This window comes from Lipophrys pholis (assembly GCF_963383615.2).
Source record: "Lipophrys pholis genome assembly, chromosome: 20".
In the NCBI taxonomy this organism is placed as follows: Eukaryota; Metazoa; Chordata; class Actinopteri; order Blenniiformes; family Blenniidae; genus Lipophrys; species Lipophrys pholis.
This window is the reverse complement of record NC_137648.1, coordinates 15232244-15258382: the sequence shown is the minus strand read 5'-3', so window position 1 is coordinate 15258382 and position 26139 is coordinate 15232244. Positions and strand designations below refer to the sequence as shown.

At 40.4% G+C, this 26139-nt stretch overlaps 1 protein-coding gene across 1 annotated transcript; it reads left to right on the top strand.

Annotated features, from left to right (window-relative positions):
- The first annotated feature begins 59 nt into the window (after nucleotides 1-59).
- Nucleotides 60-26139, top strand: apbb1ip (amyloid beta (A4) precursor protein-binding, family B, member 1 interacting protein). Its single transcript, XM_080490031.1, has 14 exons — nucleotides 60-247; nucleotides 6304-6363; nucleotides 7759-7846; nucleotides 9580-9863; nucleotides 11425-11502; nucleotides 13459-13618; nucleotides 19497-19618; nucleotides 20599-20673; nucleotides 20852-20995; nucleotides 21511-21621; nucleotides 23946-24044; nucleotides 24134-24257; nucleotides 24344-24405; nucleotides 25032-26139. Exons 2-14 carry the CDS (start codon nucleotides 6304-6306, stop codon nucleotides 25686-25688), a joined length of 2064 nt encoding a protein of 687 aa, XP_080346157.1. The 5' UTR covers nucleotides 60-247; the 3' UTR covers nucleotides 25689-26139.

Sequence of the window (26139 nt, the reverse complement as noted above, 5' to 3'; positions counted from 1 at the left end):
AAGTGTGGAGCTCTTGGCAGGAATGCAGTGACAGGTCTAGACCTGAACTTCCGCATTGAACAGGAAGAAGTGAACAGTCAGCGAGCCAGATGCAATCTGCATCAACACACACCCAGAATCATCTGCCTGCTCATGACTGCCTGTTTCTCAGTGTTGAGCCCTTTAGAGAACAATATTTCAGTGGGGGAACTGATGTCGAAGAAGATATTCTGAAACTGGTGACACAAGGACTAAAACCTTTAAAAAGGTGAGTAAGATCTCTGCCAACTTGGAGGTTGTGGCTTCAGTTAACGGTGAGCTGCTTTCCTGTGACCGCAAGGCAAGAACATTGTGTTTGTTTTTGACTTTGACAGTGAGCTTTGTGTTTGGCACACCAGGCGACAGCGCAGTGACCCTCAGAGGACTTTTCCACATAATATATTGATAATAGAGATGTAAACTCTCACACAGGCTGACACATTTTGACGAGCTGAGATAAGAATCCTCCAAATCTGTGAAACTTTGACATGAAACAGTGATTGTCACAAGATCTTTTCCCTCGCATGAGATGAGACTTAATAAAATTGCATTCCTGTGATAAGACATTTTTTAATAATTTTGGGGTTTTTTTTTTTACAAAAAAGATTTAAGGTCTTGAGGATTCTTGTTTCCTCTCCAACTGGGTGGACCCCGCTCTTATTTCAGACTGCTCTATGACTCAATAACCACATGTAACTGATAGGGCTGGCCTCTTGTTTTAACGCTAATGGCTCCGTCAGTTTGTCACCGACGATGAAAACATTTCGTACATTTGGCCCTTGAAATGAGATTAAATCACTGATATATGAAGTGAATTAGTTGCAAATCGCATAATTGAAGGTGTCCTTTTTGGAAGAGTGCAGTAAAATAACAGTTTTGTGTTTTCTGAGCGTTGTCAAGTGATAAAGCAGCAACATTTTAGTCAGTGGAAACACTCCATGAGTCACATGCAGCTGACTTCGCATAGAAATATAGCAAATGTTTGGCGTTTTACACTAAAAGCTTCTGCAAACATACTGTGTGAACAAGCTTGTGTTTTGATTATACTTCAGCTTTGATTCTTGGTCTTTATTCACATTGGAGTTCTGTTTGGGTTTTTTTTGCTGCCGAGTCTCCAATTTGCCAACTTTACAACCGAGTACATTCAGTTCTGTAAACACATCTGCTTTAAAACTATAGATATTTGATCTGACTGAGAGAAGGAGTTTCTGCTCATCGTAGTAAACATATTGTGCTTCAATGCAACCGCTTGACGTCTGCTTTCCATTTTCTCGCCTGAAGCTTGAGGTTCATCTGCGTGGGCCTAACAAGACACTGAGACATATATTTGATATTATGCTTCTTCTTCTAAAGGAAAGCAGAAGTTGCTTGCTTGCTTTAGTTGTTCAGTCAGTAAAGTGTAGTTGTGTTTTTGAGAAGGTTTTAACCACTAATGTTTCCAATGATATCTATGAATGCTGACAAATCACATATTTTCCACTCGGGTTCTGGAAAAGCAACAGCATTGTGTTAATACAGCAGTATTCTTCTATACAACAAAGAGCCTTCAAGGTTTTGTGAGTAAAAGTGCATAAATCTGAACTTGGCTGTACTCACAGTGCCTATTGACAGGAATGGAAATGATAGCATTGTTCCCTCCACCTCACCTCAAACTGAGGAGTTGTTATCTCTATTTGGTCTCTCTGTAGAAACATGTTCGATTAAAGTGGAAAATGGAGCTCAGACCTCAAAGCAGAAATAACTCGTCCGTGTCCATTAGTCACGCTGGTCGCGTACTTCCAACAACAACAACAACAAAAAATCCCTTGTATTGCTGATTTGAAGAAGAAAAAAGTTTGGAAGGGAGCGTGAACTTTGATTTTAAAGTTTTTTTGGGGCTGAAAGTTTCATTCTTACTGTATCGCTGTAATTTCTGGACGCTGAATATGGAGGTAGACTATTGCCAGGTTCTGCTTCACCAGTAAAGATGGGGAACAAGTGCTAACAAGGTTCTGATCACTGATAACAAAATCCACCTCGATTGTGAGCCAATACCTTCTGTTCTCGAGAAGAAGGTGTATTTCATCACATTTGGCCCCAGCGAGGCCAGCTTTTCTTTTCCTTTTTTCCTCATCCTGTGTTAATCTCTTGACACGATCACCTTTTCATTACTTATCTCATGATTGAGTTCGCAAAAATAGGACTTTATAAAGTTCTGGCAATGATGCTGATAAAGTAAAAGTGATGTGAACAGTTACAATTGGCAGATCTCAATCTATTGTGTCAGTTGTTCAAGGTAATCTGAAGAGGGAATGACTGTTTTTAAAACTGGGCAAGCTTTCGTTTGACTCTTAGGGCCCATTTACACGAAAAGCGGTGATATTTCAATGCGTTTGGTCTACTTTAGGACTTGTTTTTACGTTTGTGCTAACGCTTTCAGCTTATTTGCCTTTACAATCACAAATGTTCTGTTATGTCGAAGAGCAGAGGCTTGATGATTCTCGTTACACTGCCACCTATAAGTTCGGCATGCTCATAGTAGCTCTTAAAAAGGTTTTTATGCGGGTTCGTCTAAATGAAAAATTTTTGGAATACTCTTGTGTGAACAATGTTATTTCTGAAAAAGTACAGGGGAAAATATTCGTGTTTGTAAATACCCGGCTCATTGCAGCAACTTTATATATGTGTGAGATCAAATCAATGCATTCAGTCTCTTGGAGTAGCTTTAAGGGCCTTACATGATCGTAAAAGTGCACACTGAACGCCACATATGGCGTTTTTCTGTGTGTTTTTGCAAGTACAGAGACTGCCGTTACATATACCGTTACAGCTTGCAGGTGGCTCCAGTTGTCTGTCACCATTTCCGATACCATTGCAACATATGGGTGACAGGAAGTTTACTCCTTACCACTTCCTCGTGAGGATGAGCAATTAGTGTGACAGAAGGGGGACGGAGCCCACGCTGCCAGGATGAGAAAAGCCCCACATGTGCATTTCATTTGTATTTTTGTGTAAATATGTCTCAGCGCTTCAAGGAATTCCACCAACCTGGAAAATACACTCATAACCACAGCTCGAACAGAGCACATCCTCTCTCTCTCTCTCTCTCTCTCTCTCTCTCTCTCTCTCGCTCTCTCATTTTCACACACACCATCTGTTAGCAGCTGAAGCAGTATTGATCCTGTGTGAACTCCTGCCTGGAACACAATCAGTCACACTTGTCTTTTCCACCGTGTCATAGAGGGTTTACCTCGGGAGTCTTATCATTCAATTCCTACAAACGTCTTCGTCTATTTTCCTCGTTGTACGTAAATCCTGCAAAGCAGATCGGCAAACAGTAAAGCGAGACTTTCACTGAAATAATGCTGGCATGTCTAATGTGCCGCAGCAACAGCGAATGAGAGGTTTTTATTCAAATGAGTGAAACACTGAGAATAAGACTGGGCGGACATTTACAGTAGCATGCAGACAGAGTGTAAAGTGTTTGACTCATGTCAAACCCAAAGCTATTTTTAAGCAAACCACAACCGCTACTAAAGTTAATGTTTGAGTGCTGTCACGGTACACAGAGATTCCAAATAAAAATAACACAAATCTTTGATTGTATTTCAGTCCAAGTGTTTCAATACAGCTACAGTTTGTTGTCCAAAATCACCTAAATAGGTCAAAAAGCTGCATATTCTTTGCACCTGTACTCGAGTTTTAAACAAAAACAAAATTACAAATAGAGACGATGACACAATAAGTTTTTGATCTTATCTGTGTTCAACAAATGCAAGCTGAATAAACTACCGGGAGACGTTGATCTAACCACGATCTACAGTCACACTTGACCAGTTAAGATGTATTAACACGAAGTCGTTCAAATTTAGGTGTCAACAAAAGTGGGCTACGAAAATATCCAGAGAGACCAAGGCTGCCGCGATATAGCAAAGTGGAAAAATAGCAAAGAAAACAAACTAAACAAAAGAATTGAAAATGAAGACATCAGCGACGCAGCAGTAAAGCTGGCTACTTAAAGCTGCAAAAAGTTACAACTGAGGGACTTTTCTTTTGATATTTTGTTATATTTTGCACTGGTGGCATCGCCGTTTTTTACGAGGAGAATGCCCTTTTTGCACTACAATGTTAAGATTGTTCAGCTGTGGTGAAAATATAGACGTATTTTGATCATGCTACCAATTTATCTCACTCCAAAGCAAATTATTCTGCGTGTGGTCTCAGAATAAAGAAGACTTATTTAAGGTTTTGAAATGACAACAAATTACTCGAGACGGTTCAGCTTCAGCTCGTGAAGGAAATATTTCGTATTTCATTCATATGGTTTTCTCAAGGATAGATTGAAGTAATAAATACTTTTCACTTCCTCCTTTGTCTGTTTTTAGAACTTTGTTTAAAAAAAACAAAAAAAAACACTAAGAGCCTGCACGGCAAACAATAACGCAAATTGATTTTCTCACATGCATGATAACAGATATTAATCCATGGTGGTCAAAGGTGGTTGGAGATTCAATTCTATCTTTTTTCCAAGTTTGTTCTCCAGGTCCTGGTGCTTCATATTGATGTTGATTTTCACTGCATGTGAGAAATGCGAGTGAAAGCTTCAGAAGAAAAACAAGAAGGAAAAAAGAATCATTAATAGTCGTCCTCTTGGGATTATGAAGAGAATTGCTCCAATTGGGTAGATGTTTACGCGCTAAATTCATCGATTCGAACAACGGATGTTACGGCTCGAAAAGCTGTTTTTACCATTTTTAATTATTCTTAGGACTGAATAAAAAAAACGTCGCCATTGAGTAAACGCCTGGCTTCAGTGGGTCAATTACTTTCTGTTGCCGCATGAGAGCAGTAATATACTAACGCTCTTGATTCCTCCTCGATTCGAGGTGTGCTTTAGTACATTCGATATTCAGAAAGCGTGGAAATGACAATAACAAATGAAACTGGCAAACACACTCGTGCTGTGCTTGGTCAAATGCTGCATTCAAAGAAAACGCCTTCATCTTTCGCTTTCTGGCAGCTACTTTGGCGGTCCCCGTGGACTGATGTCTTTTTAACCAACGGTCCTGATGGCGACGGTCAGTTGAGCTCGTCCAGTGGCTGGTCCAGCTGTTTCACCCCACTTTCTTTTTCCTTAATCAGAATGAAATCGCCAAACGTGCATGCGAGATGATATTGATATATTTTCACAGATATCACGAGGATGCTGGAGGAAGTAGATGAGGGAGACCATGTATGACTTATATTACATATCTGCGATCAGCAGAAGTTGAACAACTGTCTGAACTCTCGGTGACACCTTCACTTTCCCCGACAACTGCCCCTCTGTAAGAAAAGAAAACAGTGGCTCTGTTTTGACTTCACATTCTAGACCATCATAACATTTGCTTTGAGAAATGAGGCTTTAAATAATACATGTAAGAGAGACAGCGTGCTGCACATAATTACCGATGTAAATCTCCACTGAGTCTTCGGGAGTTGTTTTTTTTTTTTTTTTAAAGGAAAAACCAACAGCAGCGACTTTAAGCTCAAACAATTAACCTTGACGATGCTGACGTTTCACTCCGTGCATCCACGTCTGAGCTAAAAAGTATATGACTCCGTGAGAGTTCAAATGTATGAGTCAGTCCTGAGTGTCGATCAGCAGATTGTAGTTGTGAAAATTATGCAAGCTTGCATATTTTGTGCTGTCAATGGTTTGACTTTCATAAGAGCTCAGCATGTTTCAGGGATCCGTTTTTTTTTGTTTGTTTGTTTTTTCCAAACTAAGTGATCAAAATCAACCGGTACTGGTAAATATATAGATGGAAAGGTTTGAGATTTATGAACATTTTCAAAACCATATCACATCAGTGTTGTTTTATAAAGAGTACCACAGTACGTCCTGGTGGAGTGACTGGCTCAGGCCTCTCAGCTTCAAAAGATTCGATTTGATCTAATCAGAGAAACCTGTAATAGAATCTTAAAAAATCCCTCCAGTTTAACATTTGCGGCAAGGCACGACAAGTTCTGGCAAATAGCGGGTGCCTGGAAGTTATGCATGCCTGCTTTTCTACTCCCAGTCTTGGTCGGTGATGTTTTGTAAGATAGAATAGCCGCAGGGCACGAGTCACAGCTGCACACGTGTCGAAGTGAAGCGGCCACACGGTGCAGTGTATCCGTCTTCTTGTTCCTCACATTCTTTTCCTGTCGTTCAGCCTGACGGCCGCGCACAATCAATTCGGTTCTTGACTTTTTCAAAGGGACACAGTTTGCCTTTTGAGATGTTTCTTTCTTGGTGTCTGACTCTCATGTTGTTACTTTCAGATGGACGACATCGACGCCATGTTCAGCGACCTGCTGGGGGAGATGGATCTCCTCACACAGGTGAGTGCGGGCCATTTCCGTGACAACCACGAAACACAATTATACAGGATTATTAGAGAAATTAATTTGAAGAGTTTTCAGTTTATATAGTAACATTTAATTCAGCTTCTTGACTTTCTAATTAGACTATCATATTTAGTTGCATTTCATTCTCATTTCAGAATTATTATTACAGAATTTTGTTATTCATTTTATTATCTTTTCCGAATCGTCAATTTTTTTCAGTTTTTTTAAGTAACTTTAACTTGCTTACACCCTTTCAATTAACCAAATTAATTGACTTACTAAATTATTTATTTTTTCATCAATTATTTTTAATCAAGTCATCAAAATACAAAGCTTTACAATTTTGTTTTTCATATTTTTGTATATAATTGGAAATAAAACAAAAAAAAAATACATATTTGGTACATGTAATATTTTTTATTAAACACAAACTATACAAAAATAAGTAGTGGTTGGCCCTGGTACCTCACAGAAAATCCGTGGTCCTTTTGTGTTAAGTTTGCATGTTCTCTCTGAGCCCACATATTCCCTTGTGTTTCCTACAAGGTGTATTCAGTTGATTGGTGACTGTAACGTGCACATTGATCAGTGTGTGTGAGTGACTGTCACCTGTCAGGGTTTTTACCTGGCCTCCACCGCCTCCTGAACCAAATTGTAGATAAGATAAGAAGGACATTTTTTCTAAAAGAAAAAGGCAAAAATCAAAAAAAAAAAAGAAAAAACACCCAGAATGGTAGTTAGGTCACTGTAAAATGTGCCAATACAATATACTTTTTGGAAAGTTTATGCAGCCATAGAAACAGTTCTTTCTGACTTCCCATCACTATTTCCCCTCTTAATGTTTTATAAGAGCTTTCCTACTTAAAACGAAGATGACAAAGTCACTCAAACCCTCCATCCATCACGGAGACCCTCGACACTGGCAAACACTGCTGTCTCAGTGGGGGGGAAACACTCTGTGGTCATTCAACAAGCATGAATTACACTTTCTCTCCAAGGAAAGGTCAGATGGCAAGCTCATGAGCCAGCAACAGATTACACTTTTTCCTGATGGAAAAAAAAAAAAACCCCGCTGATCACTTTGATGTTGTTTTCCAGGCCACCAGTCTTTTTAAATCACCTCACTTTCGCCCTGAGAAGGCTTCAGATTGCACGTACTGTGGAAGCTCTGTTAGGTGCAATGCCTAAAAACAGATGTATCATCAAATGTAACACCTCCCCGCCCCAAACAAAACCAAAAAAAACCCAACCTTTCATAATGGTTAAGGACAGTTTATGCTTCAGAGGCACACAGTGTTTCGTAGACGAACTCTCCGGGGAACTTGTTCGCGTACAGAAATTGCATTGACTCTTTTATAAACACTCTGCCTTGTTCATTTTTTCTTTCAGAGTCTCGGGCAGGAAACGGTACCGCCCGCGTCCCTCCCCAGCCCCACCAAGGAAGTCAACTTCTCCATCGGCTTCACTGACCTAAATGGTGACTTTAACATTTAGTCGTGTGTAGAAACGGCACAATGAGCTGGGTGTTGAGCTCTTCACACATATTACAACACACTGGTTGTGCAAGGCCAGGATATATCATCAGCTAAAAGGAAATCATCCAAAACAAAGTGTGTGAAAAGGTTGACGTAAAGAAAAATCCATCATTCAGCTACTCGGCACTGTATCCGATTCAAAGATGTGATTCCAGACAAAGATTAGGGTCTAATTACTCGCTGTTTGCCTCCGGCTTTAAGAAGAAACAAGCAGTAATAATCTCAAAGGCAAGGTCAGAGATTCTGATGGTATTCGCACTTTAACTTCCCTCCTCCCCCTGTTGTCTTTTCATTAAGATGCTTTCAAATTGCCTGCCAAAGCTTCACAACAAAGTTTTGTCTCAAAGGACTTCACAAACTGTCCTTGACAAAACTAAACGATCAATCACTAATACATGGTTTCATTTATTTATTTTTTTATTAAACACTCAAATTCTCCATCAGTTACCAAAGCTTTCCGGGGCCATGTGGGGAGACAAATACTAATATAAGCATATTAATATGCTCACAGAAGCATTGCTAGGACAGTTTTTTATAACTTTTGCCCTGCATGTAATGATGATTTCAGCTTGCATAGGCAAGAAAGCAATTAAACATGGATATCTGTTGAATTATCCATAGAAATATGACTTTCATATTACCTTTGAATATTTAACAGAGATTTTCTATGCAAAAAGGAATGTTTTGAGTAAGAACACATTTTTATCTTTCACTGTTTGTTTTCCTATTTTCATTCTCATGATCTGTCTGGTGAAGTCTGTTGATACTTTGCCAGAGAATATTTCCTCATTCAGTTGCTCTCCGTGTGTACAAACGACATAGGTTATAATGAACTAGCTTTGTAGCAAATAGACATTCAAGTTCACTCTTCTACAAAAGATATGGATCCTGAGTCCCGCATCTTTTTCTCTGGTTCCTCTTCATCTGAGACAAAAACAACATTTCGGATACATCAAATCTATTGTAATTTATTGTATTCAGAGTAGGACTACATGAGTTTAAACTTCCTCCAACTCCTTTCCAAACATGTGGAAACACAGAGAAAACAAATGGCTATTTTCCGTGTGGTTTTGGGTGTATTTTTTCCTTTTCCGTTTCTTTTCCCCTCCTTTAATAATGGCCGGTCACTTTTCAAAAATAGCGTGGGCCTACTTGCTGTGAATAATGTCATATTAGTCATAATGTCATTTTTAAAATCTCACTTCCTTTTTTAAATGAGCCCTTTTAACTGTGTAGTGAGCCTGGGTGTCCTAAAATGGGCCACACAATAATAATAATAATAATAATAATAATAATAATAATAATAATAATAATAATAATAATAATAATAATAATAATGATAAATAATTTCAAAGACGTAGCACTCAAACTACAAATGCAAGCAATCAAATCCAAAGCTTGCCTGACATGCAAGCTTTATGCAAACAAAAACCAGTAACAGTAACTTCCTCCACAATACAATAAGTCTTTATTCCTCTTTGAAAAAGTAGAGAGAAGATGAATAACAAACGATATGAGAGAAATGCCTCTTTGATCACATTGCTAAGCAAAAACATATATTCCTGAACATTCTGAGAAAAAATCTTTTGAAAAGGGGGAATTAAGGCAAAGTCTGGATGCCATTCTTCAGTATTTACTGATCAGTGTGAGACTTCATGTAATTCCTCCTCACCAGAGTCCCTCCATGAGTTGGAGGACAATGATCTGGACGCGCTCATGGCTGATCTGGTGGCCGACCTCAACGCGTCTGAGGAGAAACTGGCAGCAGAGATCGAAGCCCTGAAGGTGCCATCGCCGTCCCAGTCCGACCTGCCGCCCCCGCCCAATGACCTCAGCTTCCTGCCGCCCCCATCCCTCGCTTCGTCCTCATCACCAGCGAGCAGCAACCGCAGCAGCACTGCCTCCTCCTCTGCCTCCCCCTTACCACCCCCGCCTCCCCAGTCTTCAAAACCCACCAAGGTTAGTCAGTCTGTGGTAGATCCGAGCAGCATCTCCACTATTACCTCTTCACCTCTCCACCACTGGGAACGGATCCAAATTGCAAGAAGTTTTAATCAAGGCTTGTCAGACTAATAGTGAATTAGTTTTGGTTGCAGCAGTTTCAAGGACAATGCCATGATGCCGAAGGACAGAAAGTTAGCTGGGCTCTTAAAATATGATACGCAGGAGCGGAAACCGACAAATAATGTCACAAACTTTTCCTCTTTTATTGGTGGCGTGTCTTGGTTTACCACGAGTAAGTGCTGTTCAAGCCATGCGTGACAAGGCAGTATTACAAGAAAAACATCACCAGTTCTCAGCATATAGATTTCTTTTTTTTGTGTGTGTGTGTGTGTGTGTGTGTGTCTTTGTGGAACTCGGAAGAATGGTATCGCTCTTAAAACAATCGGACAGTGAGATCATAGCGACGCTGTTCCTGGATGGAGGCATCTGTTACAGTTGGGGAGACTTGTGAGGCCAAACAGCAGAGAGAGTCTGTCTGGAACAGATCAAACACAAGCGGCCTTGAGGAAAGTGTAGCAGGATCAATAGCAAGAAAAAGGGGTTGGAGTGAGAGAGCAGGAGGTGCACACCAGACGGGAGCTTATTGCTTTAGCAGAGCTTGTTACCTCATCCTACTGAGGTAAAAACACCAGCTGGGGCTGAGGCACTGACTGCGTCATTGTTAGGCAGACCTGTACAAGATCATTAAAGCTGCACTGTCGACAGAATATAAACGTGTGCACCTGACTTAGAAGAACAAAACGTTGAAGAAAATTGTGAGCTGTCACTGCAAATTGAGATCTGACAGGGTGGCCGTAACGTCCTATAAGAAAGGCGTGCGTGAACTTCTCTTCAGGCACTGAGGCCACATGAACTCGTCAAGTCCTGAGACGATATTTGAATGATCGCTGAAAGATTCTAATGAAAAAGTTGATGAATTCATGTGGAGTAAAAAAGTCAAAATAATTTCCTTTTCAACATTTTTACCACATTTTATTTAATATTTTAGCAAATTTTTCAATTAAGTTGACAGTTTTCTCCTTTATTTGCTACATTTTTTATTTTTTTTTATCTCTATTTTCCCATTAAACTAGCACTTAGAAATATCTTATATAGATGGATAGTTAATCTACCAGCAGACTATCAACCTTCAAACATTTGTTATTCAAACTATGTATGTTTAAATCTAAATTAGAGATGCACTGCAGTTTGTCTCAAATTACATTAATTCTGAAGCCTTTTCATGACGTATCAAGCATCCGGCACTTTAAGATCTCCCTGGCAATTTTGTTGACAATAATGTCAAATTATTCCTCCAGAGGTTTTTGAATATGTGTGTGGGTTGTTGTTTTTTTGTTTTTTTGTTTTTTTTTATGAACTGATTTCAGATTATTTGAGTGGTGATTTCCTAAAGCTGGTTCAGCTTAGGTACACTGCCAAATCGGACCGACAAAATGTTGTAACAAGTGCAGAGGATTGGGAAGAACATCTGCTTTTCCCACATTCTCATCCTGCATTGTTGTTCAACCCCATTCAGGAGGAAATTGAGGCGCAGATGAAAGCGGACAAAATCAAGCTGGCTCTGGAGAAGCTGAAGGAAGCGAAAGTGAAAAAGGTAAGATGAGCATTGGTGCATTGTCCTCTGATCTGACATCCGCTGGCAACGATAAAGAGACTTAGAATTACGGCTACCTGGACGTCACCGTAAAAAGACTTAATGGTCAAACGTAGCATGGCGCTTTCTTCCTTTTCTTTCCTTTGGAGGAGCTATCAATCACAGTAATGGATGGCTACTTTCATCCAGCCAACATCCTGCAGGACAGCGCGGTTTCCTCTGTGTGGACATTTTCTCATCTTCAAAGCGGCACACAAAACCACAGACACATGCAAAATCTGCAAGTTGACACAAAACCAACCTAGTTTCATGCTGATGACACGCCGCACTTTAATCATAGGTGATGTGAGAGATAATGTGTCTGGCAAGTGTTGCTTGGCAGAGAACTCTTTGTGGGTGTTACTGCTTTGATTTTCCTATATGGATTGTAATTTAAAAAAAAAAATCAAAATTTCAAAGCCTGAGATCTGAAAGACTCAAGCAAATAGCTTTTCCAAAGCATGATGTGTGCATGTGGAAGCTGACGAAACACAGAGCACTGCCCACTTCCGCAAGAACATCTGTCTGGTGGTTGTTAGATGCAGGGAAGCAAGGTGCATTTTCGGTGGTTTCAGCAAAATCTTCTGTGGTTTAATGCCAGCAAGTTTCATAGCAGCCTCAGCTTTGGTTGCCTTTGTTTTGTTTTGCTCTGCTTTGTTTTGCTTTGCTTTGCTCAGGACATCACTAAAAACAGTGATACGGCCTCTCAAACACATGAAATGTGATCCAACGCTAAATCCTCCTGCGATAGCGTCTCTGAAACTCACATTTTTATGACAAAAAGGCAAGCAACTGGCCGCCCTTGGTTCTGTAAAACTCCTCAGCTTTCCGAAGTTGGATCCGTTCCCAGATGAGAGGAAGTGTGAAGCCATATGAGCATGACAGGGGAAAGCAACACGCTGCTCCACAGTGAGATTAATCTCAAGCCAGCACGCAGGGTGAAGGAAGACAGCACAGACAACGGAGAGGAAATTAATAAAGAGCCAGAATGGAGCAACGAGAGAGCTGATGCATTGAATCTTTTGGTAGAGTTAACGATAAGAAATAGAAACAATCTCTCGGTGACCGTAGCGCTGGTAAATAAACAAGTCGCACATGTAAACGCTTTATTTTATGTCTCGTTCAGAACACCTGCTGCTTGGAAACTTTTAACCAGTCTTTCAAAGCGAGGAAAACAGCATGTTAGGAAAAAAAACTAACAAAAACTTCCAACAGCTTGTAAGACACATTTACTGAATTTCTCAATGAGAGATCCTGAACTTTAAATCTACAGCCATGAATGTCTATCTCACCTGTCATCAATGGATATTTTACGAAGGCTTAACATTTCCTTATTCTGCACAAAATATATTCTTAAAAAAGTATGCATTTAAAACATTATAGCTTGCTTGTATGCCATTTAATAAGCAAGGTTAAAAAAATGATAAGTGATGCATGCGTAGGATATGTAATATATATATAGCAATTTTATAATCTATATACAGCCAGAGTGAGATTATTCTCATATCAATCCTATTAAAGTGCTATGTATTTCTTCTTGAATTATTCTTACATAAAAACACACAAAAAATCTGACTCATAGAACAAAGTTGGTGTTTTTCACCCATTTATCCTCTTTGCTATGCTGCCAACTCACCAGAAACGGGTCTGAGTGGGATCCATATCTTTAAAATCTCTAAAATAGAGATGATTTATTAATTATGCAGAGAAATCAAAACATCAAAAAGTTAAATTTCCACACGATTCATGTTCTTATTTCACACTTTTCTTTCCCATGCTAATCTAAGGAGCCTAAAAGTGGCACGTTGTGATCTAAAAGTCAAGCAAATGATTCATTCAAACTGTTCAAACTGATTCCTGTGAGTAGGAAGAAAGAAAGAAGGAAGTAACCACACTGGCCCCTTTTCCTTCTCTTAGTTGGTGGTGAAGGTGCTGATGAACGATGGCGGCTCCAAGACTTTGATGGTGGACGAGAGACAAAATGTGCGGGAGGTTTTGGACAACATGTTTGAGAAGACTCACTGTGACTGTAGTGTGGACTGGAGCCTGTGTGAGACAAACCACGAGCTGCAGCTCGGTAAGTTACTGTACTGTGAGTCATTGTGCAAATGATAAACAATACAAATATATATTTTAAAAAAAGGTGAATACCAATACAAAACGTTTGTTTATGACATAAGGTAAGTCATAATAGGGCTAATTATTTTTTAGTGGTAAATTCTGAAATAAGTGTGACTTTGGTCCATTTTACACTTATAATATAATAATATATAATAATATAATAATTCATATGAGAGGATTTTACAAACTTTAGAAAGTCACTAAAGTGCAAAAAAAAAGTAATTATCCTTGAATAAAACCTTTATTTCATTAAGGGCTCTGTGAGAACTTAAACATCTTTGAGTGAGTTAAGCTGAGGCTGCTCTGATCTCTCTCTGTATCATAATCAGTCTTTAACCGGCATTTTCAAATTAGAGATGTTGGTAATGTCAGGTTTAAATATTTAATCCTCATTAACGTTTTATGCTGTCCGTCCTGCTTTAAATCCTACAAGCATAAACACCCGCAGTGATGCTCATTCAGACACAAGAAAGCACGTCTCTGGTGTCCATGGCACCTTTCGATACTGAGAAAACAACAACAATGAGTCCATGTATTTAATCAAAATCAAAGTAACAAAAATAAAAATAACACACCACTGTTCCCAGCTTCGCATGAACTAAATTACTCACTGATTTGCCCAAGCAGAGACTTCATAGAAATGTCTCCAATAACCACTTTATGTCTTTGTCCATTTTCTGTAAAAAGAGTCAAACCATCTGACATTTGAATTGACTCTGGCCTGGCTGTAAAGCATTCACATTATCATAATGTATTTTACCGGTAAACCGAACGTAGAAATCCAGTCCTTTGTGTCTTTGAGCAGCTATTTAAAGACGTGTGTCATCAGTGAGTCGTGAATGATGATACGTCACCTGAGAAGTAACACACACACATACACACACACCCACACACACACGGGGCAGTGTGTTTGTGAAGTGGGCAGAACTGATGAAGCAGCTTGAGGAGCCTTCATGTGCTATAAACAATCCATCAACGATATGCACCGCACTAAAGGCGCGGCCTCCAGTTAATAAAGCGCCTCAGTATTTCAATATGTGGTTTTATAACATCTGCTGACAAATTAACTGTCTTCAGGGGAGTCTTTTGGGTGCGCGGGATATGTGACTTTTTCTGTATTTAAACAGTTTCAAGTAAATCAAAGCCAAACTGAGGTTAAATTGGCAGAAAACATAGAAACCGAGATGTCGTCGTTTCGTGGCACAGCTTCATCGACGAGCGACTTGTGGGTGATGAAGTGCAGAAACACCATAACTATGAGCGCCGAGTGACCAGCAAATATATCAACAGAACCAGAGAGGCCTCGGCCCAATGGTGGTAGATTACCACTGTAACAACATAAGCCTTCAGTGTGCTTTTATATGAATTGTTATAGTCTCTCTCTCTCTCTCACACACACACACACACACACACACACACACACACACACACACACACACACACACAGACAGGGTGGGATATATCATCTCGGTCCAGATGATGGACTGTGTTTTTATTGGCACTGTGGCAGCCACACTGCAGCGAGCTCACAATGAAACACTGATCTTACTCCCATCTATTTCTCTCTACCTCCTCCTCTCTCTTTTCATAGTCTCTCCATCCCACTCTTCCTCTCCTCACACACACACACTCTCTCTCTCTCAGTGGAGGCAGGTGGGTTTAATTTGCTGTATCGGACACTGTCAGTCATCCTCCCTGTCATGCGGAAATAGAAGCCTTATGATCTCAATCCTGCGTCTGAGCTGCCTGTGCTATATTTATTTCAGCCACCTCCGACCGCACCGTACCATCTGTTTTCTCTGTTTTCTTACAACTTCATCAGATTGTTACGGAGATTATTCCTATTTTCAGACGTTTCAATCTCGATTCACTCCCTCCCGCAACAGTTTTTAATGAAATACCGACGGTAAAGCCAAGTGAGAAATAAATCCCAGTCAATACCATTTAGCTTTAAAAAAAAAATCCTTCAAGAAATTTTATATGCAGCTGTGACGCACAAAATTAAAGGATTAGCTCAGAATTATTACTTTTTACCCCCCCGTGAAATTCCTCTTGGAGACAAAAACAACAGGAATGTGTAGGTTCAGCTTTCAGCGTCACATTCGTCCAACAGAGGACTGAAATATAGTTCATCTATATAAATGCACAGTGATTTTCTCACACTGCTGAGTATTATGATTTGTGCAATAGTTAATCAAACTAAAGTGAATAAGCAGCAGATAGTACATATTTGGTATGTTTGTATCAACTAAAGCTGGAGGTCAAATCTTTGATTGTGACAATAAACTATAGTTCTCAGGTGATGGGGATCAGATTCATGTCTTCACAATTTTTTGTAAATGACACACCAAACAAAATCTCTATGATTCAGTGGCTTGGGCTGCACTGAGTATGTGAAGACGAAAGCCTTCCATGCCTACAAAACAGAAATAATGAAACCTCAGAATATAATAAACACTTAAGATGACAGATGATATTAATGTCTTTTAGATTTGCTCTTCCAACAGTGTTCTTTATCTTGCTCCTGATTTACACCAGCTGTGATAAGGACATGTTTTGGAGGTTTTTCGTTTGTTTGTTTTGTCCATCACATGTTTGTCCGTCTATAGTTCCTCCCTGTAGAGGTCAGGAAGAGGAGCAGTTTGGTAAATTTGTTCTTTTTGATTATATTTCTTTGAGTTTTGTGCTTCTGATTTCTGACTGATCTTCTGATTCCAATACTTTAAAGTAAAGTAAATAGCTTTTACAAAACACGAACTGGGCGCATATGTCGTCTTCGACTTTTACTGCATCCAAAATTGCAACAAAGGACTTCGCTTTGTGTTTTATTTGGCTCTCCAAATGCGCTGAAAGTGTATCAGTTACAGCATTTTTCTCCAGGTCAATAATGTTGGCTGCCACTTCAGGATATTTCACAAGCTTCAGCGTGCATGCTTTCACAAATTTGTCCTCAAAGTATAACAAATATATTCTCTGTGTTGTGCAATGTACATTTTAAGTGAATTAAAAACGATCGTATTTTTATTGAAAGATTTGAGGTAATGTTTCTGCTGCAATCTTCACGCTTTTTGAGGTCATCTCACGAGCTGGAATGTCTTTTTTCATTCCATCATTTTGACATCACTTTCAGAGAGATAGTAAGCTACAAACATTAGCATTTTTTAAGATATTCAATTTAATATTGTCGCTGTCACTGTGGTTTCTTGTACTTGCAAACATGATTAGTAGCTTTTAACGTATCTTGACTGTTTCTCGACCCTAATGAAACCTGCTGCTGGTAAGAAAAAAACAAAACAGGTATTAGAGTGATGATCAGACTCATAATTTGCATTACCTCTCACATTTAATAAAAATAAATGTAAAAATCACTTACTCATACTGTGATATTGAAATTCATTTGAATGAAATGTCTAGTAGGTCTCTATAAATAAGCTTGTATATGCTTATGCCAAGCTTATTTTATTATTTCAACTTATTTCTATTAGACTTAGAATGAGTTAAGTCCCCAAGCAGTGCATTTTGTTGAAATCATTTCTCTCTATGGTGAGCTCTTCTCAACACTTAAAAGGAAAAAAGAAAAAAGAAAGCTGAGAAAAGGCATCCCCTGGACCCACCTGTTTTCCCACTCCTGAAGCTTTCTTACAGCCTGAGCTGAAAAAAACAAAAAAACAAAAAACAAGTGCCGTGGTCAACACTTTCCCTAAATGACAGTCCGTGTTTAAATGAGCTGTCTGACACAAATTGCTATTTAAAGGCTGCAAGCCAAGGAAAAAAAAAATAATGAAAAAGCCTTGATGTAAGAGTTGACTGACTCATGGGCATGAGACCGGGTTGGAACTACACATCATGACAGCTTCACATTGGAGACCATTTGTGCTAACCTTTATATTTTTTTCATTTGTCTGCACACCCACTCGGGCGGGTTACGTGTGTTCCGACGACTAACATTACAGCTGACCTTTGATTTTTGATTTTTTTTTATCAACAAAAACTCAAGGCGAGTCACGCCCAATAAACACCCGCAGAGGCCTTCAAACAGATCCCCGCTGTTAAATTCAGCCATGTGCGCGCCATGCACACTACTGTAATGCTCCATGTGGCGGCTGCACTTCAAACAGAATCTTACTCCCGGCAACTCAGTCCAGCAAGCGAAGTCGCACCGTCCGTTTAATGATGGTAATACTCAAACTGTAGTCTGGATCCCTGGCAGCAATTTATTTAATGCCTACCTTTGCTTGGGTAACCTGTAATTGGAGACCGTGGCTGAACTACAGTCAAATGCCCGGCACAACACCAAAAGTGTGTGGGTGGGCAGATAGGAGGTTGGGGGAGGAGGAGGAGGAAAGTACACTTAATGTGTTTTTTGAGGTTTAGTGCCAGTTAACGTCTTTCCAGCACAGGGGGAGGGCCGTATTTTACCAGGCCAGGCCTTAATTCAGCCCATTTGCGATAGACAATTGTATAGGTGTGACTTCAAACTGAGCTCAGCTGATGTAAAGAGTCTGTGACCGAGTCAAACACCGTGTGTACGCTGAGCTGCTCGCGTCTAACTTGTTTTACAGTGCAAAGATAAAGACTGGCGCGTATGTTTGAGTTGAAATAATAATGTACTGTAGTAAGAAAACAAACACGAGACATTTTAATCCTCCAAACTATATTTTATAGCCGACAGAAGAGAGATTAGGTGGATTTACTGCCAAAGCACAGCCAATATATAAACTGTGTTACGGAGCTGTGCTCATGCTACATGTACAGAAACTTTTTCCATTTCGTAAAACTTTTATAAACTTCGCTTTATGCACTCTCCAGAAAAGTGACACAGTTGTTTGTTGTCGACTGCATGAAATGACCCTGTCACCGACAGCCACTTGAAGTTGTGCAATTTTGTTTTTTTTATAGGAGCTGCAACACCGAAACAAACTGTAGTTCCTTTCACTTCACTGTCACATTGTTGTGTGCAAAACTTCACTGGAGTCCAGGGGCAAACGCTAACCACAGCCTCTTAGGGATGAGAGGTTGTCGACACTTCACTGGTTATATGATGTTTGCGCCGCTTGCTAAAAACAACTACTGCAAGTTTTACTCATAACATACAGTAAGTGAAAGAAAGAAAGAAAGAAAGAAAGAGACAATATACTGAACCAAAGAAAAAATTTGTATGTATGAACAAAGAAAAAAGAACAAATCCAAACATATTTTTTTAAAAAATTAACAACTGGAGTGAGTGAGTGAGTGAGTGAGTGAGTGAGTGAGTGAGTGAGTGAGTGAGTGAGTGAGTGAGTGAGTGAGTGAGAGAAGGAAAATGCAGCTATCACAGTAACAGTAGATTACATTAAAAGATTACATAAATAAGTAATATGTATATATAAGGTTAGAAAGAAAGAAGAAAGAACGAAAACCTTGTTTGAATTCCAGAGACATTATAAGGTTATTTTTTGGCCTCGTGCACTTGAACCTCCCCCATCTTGTACCTGCCAGCGGCGTCAGGCATGGAAAAGATGAACAACATAGGAATAAAAATACATCTCAGATTGGAGCAAAGACCTGGAATGAAACTGAACAGCCAAGAAAAAAATAAAATACAAAAAAGGGGTTGGTGGTGTCACGCTCTGTTCTGGCTTAAGGGCCCTCTGACCCTCTGACCCTCTGGATCTTTAGCTCTCATCCATCATGACACGATGGGCTTGTTTTTACACTGCAGGCCTTTCAATCGTCTCATCTCAAAATGCACAGAAACACAATCAGATCACATCAAGTGCAACAATTTTTTTTTGGGGTGGGGGGGTTTGAAGTGAGCAATCTGAACACTCTCGTTGTGCTTTTTCTTTTGGCAGAGCGGACGTTTGAAGACCACGAAAACCTCGTGGAGCCACTCTTAGCGTGGACGAGGGACAGCGAGAACAAAATCTTCTTTCAAGAGAGAGGGGAAAAATTTGAGGTTTTCAAAAACCCACAGGTCAGTCGTCCACACCCCCACCTCGCTGTATAAATCAACACTGGCTTGCTTCACCTCTCTAAATGCAGCCGTACTGAGTGATCAGAAGTGATGTGAATGCGAAATCTCAAAAGTCCAGCGCGGGGCGAGTTCCTTTTTCTTGGCCCGAGTTTGTGCAAATCTATCTCCACATTGTTTCAGCTCAGCGCCATCTGGCTATTTTCACTGCTGAATTGTTGTCTGAATTATGAGATGTCTTTCCGCCGCGCGGGATGACCTCTTACATTTATGTCCTCGCTGCAATATATCAGACAAAAAACAGCTTCAGGCAAAAGACAGTGGGATCTTTGGCATGTTTGTTGATATAATGGGACCCCTTTATAATCTCAGAGTATTTAATGGCTTCGGTCTGTTGGACGAGACAAATAGTCAGGCAGGGAAATCAGCCTTTAAGTACTCCATCATTTCTTCCCCGTAGTTCTGTGTTTTATACAGCACGTCCTTATTAATTTACTATTTCAGCTTGTGACAAGAGCTACCAAACAGAGTTCTCTCTCGTAGGCTCAGAAATGAAGTCAAAGTATTTCGGGGACAAAAGAGTGAAGCTGCGTGAGGTTTTAGGAAGATGTTATGACTAGTTTCTTCTTTGGAAGGTTAGACATTTTGCTTAAATGTTTGGCTGCGTTTTACAATCAGGGAATACTGAAGGTTGTGTTGAAAAAAACCCAAAAAAAAACAGGATAACAATTCCGTAGCAAATTTTTGCAACAGAGAAATGAGAGTTCATAAACATGATAGAAACACTTAAAGCTCAAACTTCAGCATGTTCACTGTCTTAGTTTAGTGCGTTAGCGTGCCAATATTTACTGGCTGTACAAAGCTGAGGTTGTGCAAAATGCAAAAAAAAAAAAAAAAACTAACACAGCAATCCATAAAGAATTGATTTTCCTTGGTGCATGATTAAAAATTGGATTAATGTCTTTTATGTTGGATTTCTGCAGAACTTTTATCTCTGGAAGAAGGACAAGAAAGCTCTCAAAGACATAAAAGAGAAGGACAAAGAAATATTGATACAGGTAAATAAAGGCGCGCACACACACACACACACACACACACGCACACACACACACACACACACATACACACATACACACATACACACATACACACACACAGTTGTCTGTAAGGTTAGTTTTTCCATGCATTGACCCCTGCCCCCCAACCCCCCCCCCCCCCCCCTTTGCACCTCTGCAGGAGAACTTTTGCGGGACTTCCATCATCGTGCCGGATCTTGAAGGGGTGCTGCACCTCAAAGAGGACGGCAAGAAATCCTGGAAACAGCGGCTCTTCCAGCTGAGGGCCTCAGGAATTTATTACGTGCCCAAAGGGAAGACCAAGGTGAGGGGTCAAAGCGGGACATCATCAGAGGGCCAAGGGCAGACAATATAGACGCCTGTAGTTGTAGTTGACACTCTAATTCATGATGCGTTCAGATGAGGTTCATCCAACTGAGTAATGAAATGTGGGAGAGGAAGATATACATCGGCTATGTCAACTGAAACTTTAATGAAATGTAATATTGCATTTTTTCCGTCTTTTCGTGGGACTACTCAGATGTAGTGTTGAGTCTTTCTGTTTTATCAGCCCCGTTCTTGTTTCACGCGCTGCTGAATATGACTAGGACTTCTACTCCCCGCTGATACTTCACTATACTTACTGTATATCTTCAATCTCTTGGCAGCGCTCGCTATCGAACATACCGCTCGTGCATTATGCTCCACTACTGCATACATAGTGTTGATATTCACCTCAGTGGGCACAGCAAACATCAAAATGTCCAAAAAAGAAACCAACAAAGAGACCGCAGAACAAACCTGTAACATAATCCTAATTTCTTTTTTCTTCTTTTTCAGTCATCCCGTGACCTTGTCTGCTTTGTTCAGTTCGACAATGTAAACGTCTACTACGGAAAAGACTTTAAGAGCAAATACAAGGCTCCGACTGACTTCTGTTTTGTTCTCAAGGTAAGTTAGCTCACCTCGGATCAAGGCATCGTTTAACTTTGCATGTGATAAACGCACAACGACCTCTGGGAGCACATATGCAAGTCTCATTTCACAAAAAGATGCGGATAGAATAGATGAGGCCATCAGTGCAAAGACTTCGTGTTCGTTGAGATTCATCATGATCCCCCGAATTACTGTGTTCAGGTTTGAGTGTCCTTTGTTCTGCTAAGTTGTTTGTCCTACCTTCAAAGCCATTAAAGTTACTTTCATGTAAAAGAAAAAAACCCAAAGTTAAATGGGAATAGTGAGAAACCCGCCCGGTTGAATCAAACCTGACACACACACACACACAGACACACACACACACACACACAGACACACTCACACACACAGACACACACACACACACACACACTGCATGGAAGTGTATTGGTATTAATGAGCCTAAATTGCCTGTGTGCGTGCCTCACTTTTAGTTGGCTGGGATCGGTCTCAACTCTCCACGACCCTGAACTGGATAAAACGGTATCGGACGGTGGATTAAAGATTCTGTTAAAGCCTTTTAAGATCCATTAAGATCGATTGGGATTGTAGAAATCCTTCCAAAGGCTTTTACTGTGAAAGTTAGATACTCCCGTATGTTACCCTTTTGGTAAAAGAGCTTTAACTATCATTTGTTTCCATCATGTCAGTTAGTTTTAAACTTGACTTATTCCTATTATATGAAGATTTTATCTCATGTATTACATTCTATATGTGGTGCTATTAATGCTCTATTCCAATCAGAAACCAACTTCCTTCTTCTTTCATCACAAAAATCACATCAGGTTTGATCTAAATGTCACTTCAGGTACTAAAAGGTCTAAAACACAATGTTATTATTGACACTCCTGCATTTTTCTATTCACATTAATGCAGAACTGATTATATTAAATCGTAGTGTGTGATTTCACAGCTGTTCTTACTGGAAATGTAAAATGCAATAAATAGTTTACTTTGGAGAAGTGAAAGGAGACATTTCAACTAATTTAGTCAAAAGTGGTAAAAAAAAAATTACCACGGTTACTTTTTTTCCGAAAGCACAGTTTTTACGTATTTCTTTATACTAATTTACTGCAGCGGCACCATGAATTTAATTAAAAAGGTATTTTAAAATTGGGAATAGTAGCTGTGATGTGCAGTACTTACAGTACTAATTCAGGACTGAGAAATGCTGACAAGTCAAAAAGCGAGAATTAGATGGGTTGGTGGAAGGGTCTTAAAGGGATGTGAAAGTCTGCTTTCTTTCTTTTCCCCTATCTTGTCTGGGAAACAGTAGAATCAGCACAGACCATTAGACTAGATGTTGAGGAGCAGAGCGAAAAAAGAGCTTAGAGAAGCAAAGACGCCGAATTACCTTCAAGGGAGGGAGTGAATCCTCAAGGCTCAGGCTGAAGGGAAAAAGACGCCGCTGCAAGGGCGAAGGAAATGACCTGCCAGGGCGGATGTTTCTGAAGGCCGGCCTGGTTTCACCCTCGCTGCTACTTTACAAGGAAACTTGGTGAAAGCTTCCTGAGCTTTGGATGGTGGGAGCTTGATGGGACTAAAACTGAAGTTGTTTTCAGCTGTGAAAATGTCAACAGTGTTTTGATTGATCAGTTTTCTAGTAAATAAGTATTCAGCTGCTGGAGGCGGTCTGTAATACCAACCCCATTATGTAACTTTTATGACTGCTATCAACGCCACTTCCTCTTCAGGGGGAGAAAGAAATGAATGCTGGATTATTGTTCATGTTTACATATTGAGGTCGGCGTTTGTGTTCATTCGCGGGCATAAAAGTAAAAGTAAAAGCAAACTGAGCATCAATCCTGCCAATAGTATGAAGTTCCTCTGGATAAGGAGCACAAGCTTGAGTTTTAGGTGTCTGGTTTTTGTTCAGGTCCACTCATACTGACAGATTTAAGCCACACAACAGAAACTGAATCTATCAATCCATTTAGCCATTGTTGCCCTTTGACTCTTTGCTTTTGGAGTTACTCTGCCTCCTTGTGGTTACAGTTCAAATAAGCGTCATTGTGATCTGCTGTGAACTTCTTCAATGCTATTCAGCAGAGTTAATGTATAGTGTTAGAAAATACTAATGTTTGTACATTGTTGATACATATTATAAAAGATGAAGGTATTTATGCTTGATAAGCGGGATAGAAGATGGATGGATGAATGGATGGGTGTTCACGCGTCAATATAGAATCGAAAGAATTGCTCAAATAAGCACCTGATTGCCTGAAATAATCACGCACAAAGCTTTCATTTCTGATGTTTATGTTCCATACCCTCTGTGACAATAATATATTTGTCTGCAGCATCCTCAGATTCAGAAGGAATCTCAGTACATCAAGTATATGTGCTGCGATGACGCCTGGTCCATGAACCTTTGGGTGACCGGTATACGGATTGCAAAGGTAAACCTGAACTTCTCTGCCCTCAAAGCTAAAACACATTCCTCCCACAAAGACAGCCTAAAACATGAGCTGTGATTTGTTTCTTCTAGTACGGCGCATCTCTTTATGAAAACTATAAAACAGCACAGAAGAAGTCGGCTATGAGCTCCATGTGGCCGAGCCTCGGCGCTTCAACCAGCTCCAGTCCATCAACACCTTCGCCCACCATTAAAGGTAGCAAGACAGACATTTTCCTTCTTTAAATGTGGTGCGTCATGATTACAAACAACTTATTGTTATTGTTTCTCTGTTTCGCAAAGCCAAATCACCAAGCCAGGCCAATGGACACGCCCCGAAGCCTCAAGCAGGACCCATTTCTCAGGTAAATAGCTCTTTTTAATGAGGATCTAATGCAGATTCAGTCATTGACTGGCAGATGAAGGGATAATGTGTGAATATTTACCAAGTCAGCCTAAGAAATCACTTTTTGATAGTTTGTGATTGGTCACCTGGCTGGAATCGCATCTTCCCAACAGGATGCCAATCAAAAATATCACAACCATTATTTCTTTTCCAATAAACAAAAACACTTTGGGAATTAACAAAGATTGGGCATTACACAAATCTATGTACCTGACTAACAGAGATTCCTAACACCAACAGATTTATATCCACATATAAGCTGATATAAATAGTCATGGTTTGGAGTGTGGGGGTCTGGGGATCTGTGTTGCTATGGCAACCCTTGTAAAAGGAAGCAGCTAAATAGACTGTCCTACAGTAACCAGAATCAAAAGGCTAGGCTAAATAGACTACAATATAGATGGGAGTTTATTGTTAGTAAGTTTAAGCTTTCAAATTGGACATCATGTACATTTCTGAGTGAACGTAAAAATGTGATGAACTCTGACAGAAAAGCATCTAGAAACAGAACAATGTTAATTTACTGTGTCCACTTTAGTGACTTCAGTGTTTTTTCCATTAACACATTTTCTTGCATCTCCTCAGGACTTTGGAAATCTACCCCCTCCGCCCCCACCTTTACCCTCCGCCCTCCCTCCACCGCCTCCGGACCCGGTGCTCCCTCCTCCGCCGCCCCCTCTGGCCGCTAAGAGCTCTGCAAAACCCGCTCTGCCAAAGAAACAACTCCCAGTCAACTTCCCCCCACCTCCACCTGCCATGGACAACCTCCCACCTCCTCCACTGCCTCCACCCACCGACGATGACTCGGAGGACCCTCCAGAGTTCCTCCCACCTCCTCCCCCGGCCACTGGCTTCGGTTCCCTGCCACCTCCTCCGCCGCCAATGAACTCTTTCCCACCGCCGCCTCCATCGGCTAGCTTTGGGGTCCAGTCTTTGCCCCCTCCGCCACCGGATTGTGGGTTTTTGCCACCACTTCCACCACCACAGCAGATGTTCACGGGGGCCGGGGTCCCTCCACCCCCTCCGCCCCCTCCACCTCCTCCTCCTGCTGCCCAACCTGTTGCCGCCCCACGGACAGCCCCCAAGCCTGCTGGGTCACTCAAGAAGAGGCCACCAGCTCCTCCAAAGAGGACTACGCCATCACTGCATGGAGGAGGAGGAGGAGGAGGAGGAGGAGGAGGAGATGGGAACTTCATGTCAGAACTGATGCTCGCCATGCAGAAGAAGCGAAGTGATCATTAACCTCAGCATGGCGTCCATCCTGCATAAATATGGGACAATCTTCAACGACCTAATCAGCCTTTACTAGAAGATGAACCGTAGGAGAGATCAACAGATTCCATCTCTACAAGACATTCATCCTTCTTTCCTTTCTAATTAATCAAAAGAACAAAGAGTTTGAAGATATTGTTACATACACAGTTTTATTCTGGGCTTGTTAAGGACTTTGAAACCTTGATTTTTAGACATGATTGAATTTAAACGTACCTTAAGGAAGCATAATGAAATATCTGTGACAGTTGCTTGTAATTAACATTGGAACCTGTTATCATACTTCAATGAAACGCTCATTGGATTGTGTAAATGTTGGTATTGGAGGGATGTAAATACTGTAAAAACTCCAGAGACTACATTGTTTAGTCTGTGTGCTTTCAAATGACTGCTGTCTGAATTAAATCTCATAAATAAACCC